Source organism: Gekko japonicus, unplaced genomic scaffold, assembly GCF_001447785.1.
Source record: "Gekko japonicus isolate JY-2015 unplaced genomic scaffold, Gekko_japonicus_V1.1 scaffold141, whole genome shotgun sequence".
Taxonomy (NCBI): domain Eukaryota; kingdom Metazoa; phylum Chordata; class Lepidosauria; order Squamata; family Gekkonidae; genus Gekko; species Gekko japonicus.
In genome coordinates, this window is record NW_015176455.1 from 301,003 (window position 1) to 310,140 (window position 9,138).

General features: G+C 41.6%; 1 protein-coding gene across 1 annotated transcript in view; it reads right to left on the bottom strand.

Moving 5' to 3' along the window:
* CCDC88A (coiled-coil domain containing 88A) overlaps window positions 1–7,960 on the bottom strand; it is a 145,313-nt gene extending 137,353 nt beyond the window's left edge. Inside the window, 2 exon segments of the mRNA XM_015426940.1 lie at window positions 7,441–7,541; window positions 7,648–7,960. Of these exon segments, the coding sequence (XP_015282426.1) occupies window positions 7,441–7,541; window positions 7,648–7,710 (164 nt within the window). The 5' untranslated portion in view covers window positions 7,711–7,960.
* Window positions 7,961–9,138: the final 1,178 nt, after the last annotated feature.

Consider the following 9,138-nt stretch of genomic DNA (forward strand, 5'->3'; position numbering starts at 1 on the left):
TACATGTTTGTTGACCCTCCAGAACAGCTGTTCTTTACATATGGCTAAACCTCCCAGTCTTTCAAGCCTTCTTTGCCACTGGCCAACATATATTTACACGCTTCTCCCTTGGCTACAAATGCTGACAATTTGCCAATTTTATTCTCCTGGGTAACTGCACAGTTAAATGAAATGGTTGAGAAACGGATGTGGAAGAATGCAGCTATACTCTCTGACAGGTCAGCTCCTTTGCCTTCCTCTTAAGGAAATTGCTTCCTAGCCTTGGATTGTTCACCAATTTGTATGTAGTGTTATAGGGGTTACAGTCACACAGGAGACACAAAACAACCTAGTGAGGCCTTTGGCCTTATTTTTCACAGTTTTTAAGTATACTGTTTTCTGGATTGTACCATGTGCTTCATCTCTGCCATCTTTAAGACTCTAACCACTTTAGCCATCCACATTATCTACGATTAAGCAGCTCTCCTCTGCAAACCAACAAAGGAGGAATCCAATCCAAAAAAGTAAAACTTTGAGAATAAGGAGATCAGGTTCTCTAGCAATATACCAGTATAAAAAGGGTTAATAATCACAATCAAATCACAGCTGAAACCTATTAGTTTTCTGTAGTACATAATAAAAGCAAGCCACCAACATCAAGCAGATGTTGGTTACTCTTACAGAACTTTTAAAATCAAAGGCTATGGTCTGTATTATAATTTGCACTGAGTAACAAAAAGCAACAAGATCTTGGGGTTACTGAGTATAATACTGACCCTCCTACGTTAGTAAGTTCTAGGTTTGATGATAAAATTGCTTCCCCATAACACTCAAGCATAGGCAGTTTAGTTAATACCATCCTTCTGTAGAAAGATTGGTGACCTTGCTCTTGAGTGACAGCTCCGCTGGTTTATGTTTGTAGAAAGTAAAAAAGGCTTTGCCTTAAGCTTTCAGAGTTCTTTAGTTTTAAAAAGTAAACAAATACTGCACAATTACAAATATTGTTCTATTTATAAGTGCTAAACTGTTTCCTCTGTGTGTGTGTGTGTGTGTTAAGCGCCAACAAGTCATTTCCGACCTATTGCGACCCTATGAATAACCTCACAAACAACCTTCTGTTCAGACTTGTTCAGATCTAATAATGAGACCAAAGTACAATAGCCTCAGTTTAGTGATTTTAGCTTCCAGGAAGAGTTCAGGTTTCACTAGATCTTTCTTGTCTTTTTGGAAGTCCATGGTATCCATAAAACTCTCCTCCAACACCACACCTTACACACCTAGTAGGCCCCCATTAGACACATTACTAACTACTTATTGAGCCGGCCGTGGCTGCGAGGGTGGGGCACAAGTCTAAATAAAAACAAATGACAGTGTTTCCTCTAAGCTGTGTGCAAGAGCAGCTGCTTATTAACACAGGAAGCCCCACTCAGGAGCAACCTGGAGCTCCACAGGGTCTTGCACTGCCCATTGCCCATTTTTAGATTACAGCAGGTATATTCTGCTCCTCATGTGAACTGCTCTGCTCGGGAGGGGGGGGAATTAGAAGTAACATTGCTTACTAATATTTAACTGTAACTTCACCTGCACTTATCTAGGAACTGGGTTTTTAAACCTTGGAAGCTAGGGCTTTGTATGAAAACACAAGTAATAGCATCACCATCAAAATGGTTACTGACAACTTCCAGATTTGCATTAATACTAAATCCATCCAAGAGCCTTCATCCATGGGTTGCTGGATAGAACAAACAGGACTAGAGGGAAGTTTGCACTGTACAACAGATGGTTTGTAAAGTGAATTGTTCTTGAGAACTGCTAACCATGGAGACTAACAGCACAGTACAGAGTTCCATCTCTCAAATCCTGATAAAGCTTGTTGTTGTTCAGTCGCACAGTTGAGTTCGACTCTTCGTGACCCCATGGACCACATCACGCCAGGCCCTCCTGTCTTCCAATGTGCTCCAGTTTGCTTAATTTCATCTGATAAAGCTGCTGGAGACCTATTCTTCTGGACTGGCTTTGATCACTAAGTCTGGAAGGCTTTTGCTGAATTCCACAGAAAGATAATACTATTTACTAGTGGAAGTCTATTCATGGTAGTGAAGTAAGAATCTGCACAGGACTGATAATTCCCCGACAGCCTTCACTTGATACAGAATTGCACAAGACTAAGTTCCATCCATTATCTGATCTAAATATGGAAAAATTATTGTCTTGGCTAACCAATAGATTTGGCTATAAACTTACTTAGAGAAGCCCTCTTCAGACACAGAAGGGCTGTACAAACCACTGGATATTGTGCTGCTGTTGAGTTGGAGCAATCATTCACAAGTGGATTTTCCTATGTGGTCAAATCAATCCAGCTGCAAATAATTGCTCTAGCACAATATCCAACTATGTGTGGATGCAACCAAGATGTAATATCAACTGCAAATGCAGTTTTGCTGTACAGAACTTGGGTTCAATTAATGAAGCTTCTTATGTATATAACATCCCTGAGTTTTTCATTTAAATGCTGCAAAACAGGAACTTTCACCAGAAACTACTGTGATAAGGTTGTCTTATTTATTTATATCCTGCTTTTCTCCCTGAGAGGGACCCAGAGCTGTTTTTCACATAGTTCTTCCATCCTCCACTTCATCCTCACAGCAACCTCCATGTGAGGTAAATTAGGCCAAGAGATGTAATGGACCCCATGGTCACTCAGTGAGCTTATGTGGTTGAGTGACAATTCAAATCCAGATCCAGGAGGGGTAGCCATGTTCGTCTGAAGCAGCAGAACAAAGTTTGAATCCAGTGGCATTTTCAAGACCAACAAAGTTTTATGCATGGTATAAGCTTTCGCGTACAAGCACACTTCCTCAGATACAGTGCATCTGTAAGATTACACCATGATAAAACTTCATTTGTCTTAAAGGTGCCACTGGACTCAAACTTAATTCAAATCCAGTCATCCCAGGTCCTCGCCTGAAACTCTAGCCACTATGCTATGCCAGCTCTCACTTCTCACATACATATAGTCTTACTGATACAGTTCACAAGACATACCTGTATTTATTATGCTTTGATGCTACCCTTCCTCCAAGGAGAACGGTCCTATAATCTGAAGAAAAAGTAGGCTAGGAGATGAACCTCTCCAAATCCAGCTGGTAAAATTCATAGCACACCTCCAAAAAAGACAATTGTCCAAACAAATATAAACAGTTGTCACTGAAGAGTCAATGACAGCACTTTGGGAGTTCACATGTTGGGGTGCTCAGTATTTTGTTCTTCCTCCTATGTCTGTTTAATATTATGTCAACCTGCTTAATGAGATTTTCCATAGCTTTGGGACTGAACATCTTAATACTCTGATGACAAGGCTCTACATTTGGTTAACCCTTCAGAAGCTACTGCATCTTTACTAGGAGCAGACTGGAAAAGCCAATTGCATAGAAAAAACTGTAATATCAATTTTGGATAGGGCAATTTTATCTGTGCAAAATTAAGTGAAGAGATCAGGGTACTTTTGGACTTGGCTATACTTATGAACACACAGGTTGCCTTTTGGTTTGAATATTTTTTCTTCTAGACTTGGCAGATCTGGCCACACTGATCTAAGCTAGTGTGACTACAATGCTAGATTAGTGTAATGCTGTGTAAGAAGGCCTTCACTTAAAGTAAGCCTAGATGCTGGATTTCACTTTGACTTTAAATTTAAGGTTCCGTTTTTGACTTTTATACATATCTGAAGGCCTGTCTCTCCCCATATGAAACCACATACAGATCTATTTTTCTCCCAGTATCTTTCATCTGTTATCTTCCATCGGGATACCCAGACTGCAGTGACTGTTCTGGAACTTTTTCAGTGGTTGCTCTGGTGCTTTGGAACTGACTTCCATTGGAAATTTGCACAGCTCCCTCTTCATTTATATTCAGGAAGACTTGTGATAATGTTACATATATATATATGTACATATGAAGCTGACTTATACTGAATTGGACAATTGGTTCCTCAGTATTTTCTACTCAGACTAGCAAGAGCTCTACAGGGTCTCAGGCTGAGATCTTTCACATCAACTACTATCTGGAGTCAGGAATTGAACCCTGGACCTTCTGCATAACAAGCAGATGCTCTGTCACTGAACCATGGCCCCCTAGACACTATTCTTTCAGAAGGATTTTTGCTGATACCTATGTGGAATACAGGTTTGGATCAGTCTGCTGTTTTATAGATGATACTCACATTTCTTCTGAAATGATTTATGGGATTTTTTAATGTTATATATGTGGTTATGTACTCTTATAAACAGCTTTGGGACCACTGCATGAGGAGTATCAGTCTCTCTTTAATACCAAAACCACATGCTGTTTTTAAGTAGCTGATGCAGACAGAAACTACTTCAGTCAAAATCTCAGAGTGCAAAGGGTTTGTCAACAAAACTATGAAAGTCAAACAATTCTCTTTAGACAAGAGAATAAAACAATATCATGAAACAATTATTAATTAAAGTAAATATCTTACAAATCTTCAACCAAATGACAACAGCGTTGCTAATAATTAGGCTTCAGCAGTACATGGATAGAGAACTGCCAGAAGTACAAGCTGAGTTTCGAAGAGGTAGACGAACTAGAGATAAAATTCCTGACATTCATTGGATTATGGAGAAAGCAAGGGAGTACCAGAAAAACATCTACTTCTGCTTCATTGACTACGCTAAAGCCTTTGATTGTGTGGATCACAACAAACTATGGCAAGTCCTTAAAGAGATGGGAGTACCAGACCACCTCACATGTCTCCTGAGAAACCTGTATAAGGGTCAAGAAGCAATAGTTAGAACTGGACATGGAACAACTGATTGGTTTAGCATAGGAAAAGGAGTCTGACAAGGATGTATATTGTCACGTTTATTTAATTTATATGCAGAGTACATTGTGTGAAATGCCAGCCTGGATGAATCACAAACCGGAATTAGGATTGCCAGGAAAAACATCAACCTCAGATATGCAGACGATACCACTCTAATGGCAGAAAGTGAAGAGGACCTAAAGAGCCTCTTGCTGAGGGTCAAAGAGGAGAGTGCAAAAGTTGACTTGAAACTCGAAATCAAAAAAACTAAGATTATGGCATCTGGCCCCATCACTCCTTCGCAAATAGAAGGGGAAATCATGGAAGCAGTGACAGACTTCACATTCCTGGGATTCAAGATCACTGCAGACGGTGACTGCAGCCATGAAATTAAAAAATGCCTGCTCCTTGGGAGGAAAGCTATGACAAACCTAGACAGCATAATAAAAGTAGAGACATCACCCTGCCAACAAAAGTCCGTATGGTCAAAGCAATAGTATTCTCAGTAGTAATGTATAGCTGCAAGAGTTGGACCATAAGGAAGGCCAAGTGCTGAAGAATAGATGCTTTCGAATTATGGTGCTGGAGAAGACTCTTGAGATTCCCTTGGACTGAAAGGAAATCAAATCAGTCAATCCTAAAAGAAATCAACCCTGGCTGTTCCCTGGAAGGCCAGATGCTGAAGCTCAAATACTTTGGCCACCAAATGAGAAAGGAGCACTCACTGGAGAAGATCCTGATGCTGGGAAAGAATGAAGGTGAAAGAAGAAGGGGACAGTAAAGGATGAGATGGTTAGACAGTGTTTCAATGCAACAAACATGAAATTAAACAAACTCCAGAGGATGACGGAAGACAAGAGGGCCTGGCGTGATGTGGTCCATGGACTCGACTGTGTGACTGAACAACAAATTCATCCTTATGTCCTAAGACTGCTTTTCTTGCTATTCCAGCACCTTCATCTCTCTAAATCAGACAGAAGCCCATGAAAAATTTCCTAGGCATACTGTATCAACAGGCCCGGCCAGTCTACTATTCCAGATCAGACCGTTAATCAAATAGCACCTAAATCCAACCCCTACACCCAAGCATTCTGAAAGGCAACTGAATATTTAAGTATTCTGAGACATATCCTTATGGCTCATCATTCTTGCAAAGTCCATCAACGACAGTAACCTTGATTAAATAAGACCATAAAACAAGAAAAACACCGTCCTCACAACAAACAAAAAACAAGTGACAACATAATTGAAATCTTTAGCTTTACTGAATCTACAATGAAAGAAATACATTTGTACAATTTCATTAATGGACCGTATACCCTCCATAGATCTTAAATAACAATATTATCTGAAGCTAGTTCCAATGGGGTGGAGGAAGGCTTTCTTAGGCTGGAGGAAGGCTTCAAACTTTGCTAAGTGGAATGGTAGGCTAGGGGTGGGATCCACCTCAGTGTCAACAAGTTATAAATATGTCCACTGCTAAATACAAACATCTTCCTTATGTAGCCTTCAAATGCACAAGCTGGGAGAGTTAATGTCAAATTCTTCCTACTAACAACATCTTGTGGCTCATCTCACAAATGTCTATTCATACATGGCGATTTCCAAATATTGGGCCACAATAACTTGCAAGCTGTGATTTCCTGGGTGTCAGAAGAGGATATACAAAACTATGAGATCAAAGCTTAAAGCTTTCATATCAGAGAGTCTTTCCTATAAGTTTAAAGTAATCCAGTTCTAGACACACACACACCCTTTTGAAATGTTTCAGTAGACCACTTGTGGCAATGTTTATCCTACCGGAGCCAACACACAGCTTCAAAGAGCACATTTTTGCTACAGTAAAAATTATTTTCCACAGCTTACTACTTAAAATGCTCAGTTTATCTAGTTGTTTTCCAATGGAATAGCATATGACTTTTTCATACAGTATCACTGAGAGTCCAACATGATTTAAGTATTAATCAATTTCGGTTAGCTTTGCCATGTGAATACAGACCAAGGACAGACTACTGTTTGTAGTGTTTGCTATCAAATTATGCCAACTAAAACAAAATCAGTACTTTGATTCATCAGTAGGCAAGCCTGAAAACAGTACTATCCCTTTGTTTTGAGATATTTCAAAATTACAGCACAAAATAGTTCAATGTAGACTGCAGCAAAGAGTGAATTTTCTTACAAATAGATGAAGATAGGACAAGACTGTAATTGCACTTTAATGTAAGCCAATACCATTGATGAGAATTACAGATGTTACCACATTAAACATAAAGACTGGGTCTTGGAAGGTAATCCAGTCTGCTTCTCCAAAAACCATTAAAATGAATACTGAGTTTTACACCAAATATAAAGTGGTTCTCCTGTGTTTGGTAGGAACTAAACATTGACCAAGCATACTGTTAGCTCTTAGCTCTTTGCCCCTAGTATTTCATGACTCTCCACTTCTCTTAGAATGATGAACACATACAACTTTCTCAGAAAAACAGCAGCCAGTTTCTATGCGACAGTACCCTATCATAAAGTGTAGCAACACATTTAGCTCCATTCCTATACAATCTTAATGTGTTCTTAGACCAATCACTACCTTTAACAGCATTCTGTAAGAAACGAAAATACAGAGGAATAAAATAACTTACATTTGCAGCATGACTTCATTCAAGAAAACTCCATCCACAAGCACAACATACTCCTCCAAGTTCGTTCCATTTCCTCCAGCTAAGGGTCCAAATGTCTTAACCTACAACATAATTAGCATCATGATATTGACTCCATTTCAGTTCCTACAGCATGAAAGGTTATCCTTTTAAAAAGAATCTGCCACAGAATGACGAATAAATGCTTACCCATGTAACAAGAGGGCTGGACATGAAGAGCTCCAAAAGAGGCGTGAATATTTCATTCTCCATGCTTTGTACTTAAGAGGTTTCTTTTTTTAAAAAAATCGGGATTTAAAAGATACAAAACGGAGAGTTTCTGTTCCTTTCGTTGTAGTGGTTCCCTGAAACACTCCACGATTTCTAGAAAAATAGATATCCAAGGCAGTTCGCCAACAAAATTTAAAAAGTAGTCAGGGCATTGGCCAAAGGGGCTTTCTGTTCCTCATCCAGAAAGAAAACGATAAAGCAGCGGTCGGCATTCATTGCTGGTTTTTTTAATTTCCACCAACGTCTCCGAATGACTCTTTCTTCCTCCTCTCTCCGTGCTGAAGAGGAAGGAAGAGGAGAAAGAAAGGAGGAACCCTACCAAGATCCTACATCAGCCGCGCACGCAATTACCCCCCCTCCGCCTCGGGCTGCAGCACCAGCAAGCGACCGCGCTCCAGGGGCAGAAACGCCAGCGAAACTCTCCTAAGCTAATTACCCCCGATCCAGCAAGAGCGTGCAAGCGACAGGGAGGGGAGAAACGGCATTCTCCCTCGCCAGCCCCCAACAAGTCTCCCTCCTTCGCATGCACAACCCTTCACCCAAGCCAAACCCAGAGAAAAATCACTCTTCCTTTCACCGAGCTAGCCCTGATTTGTTTCTTGCAGACAGGAAGGAGCCCTGACAACCTCGCCCACCTTCCCAGGAAACCGGGGCTCTCTCTGCCTCTCTCACGAACAGCACCTAGATATCTAGTGCCTCCCCCACTTGTCTTTTTTTTTTAAGGTAGCTCAACTACTGCTAGCAGCCCTTTCCCCCCCCCCCCCCCCCGGCTACTTCAGTCTCTCCCTTCCCTAGCCCTTCCTAGGTGACTCATCGCCACTTCAGCCCCTCACCCAGTCAGTTTCTTTCCCCCACATGCCCTTCTTTCTGGTTCCTGTTCCCAATGCCTCCGTTATAGCAACCACACCTCCCCTCCTGTCTTTAAACACCCCCGCCCCCCTTTTAAGGGGACTAATTCTCCCCTCACGGGTGCACACCCTCGATCTCCTCTTCGCCTTTTCTCCCTCTCCTAAAGTAACGGCCACGGAGCTTCAAGAGAACCGCATCGCGCGCACACACACCCCTCCTCCTTCCCGTTCTCTAAAGGGGGAAACTGAGAGATCCCTCCGCAACGCAGCGAGAGAGAAGGAGACTCCTGTGCAATCGCGCGGTTTTCGATTTTATCCGTCCGCCGCTGGACTGGTTCAGAGGAATTAAGGGTCGGGGTGAACCGCTGCATGGCGCGCTCGCGCACACAAGCCAGCTGCAGTAACGGGAGACGGGAGCGCGCCGCAGAATACGTTATAGAGAGCAAGGAGGGCGCGCGCTCTCGGAGGAAGAAGCTTAAGGGATGTGAGATGCTCCCACCCTTTTTGTGTGTGAGAGAGATATGTCATCTGGCCAGCCATTGCTGGAGCTACATGTGTCTGT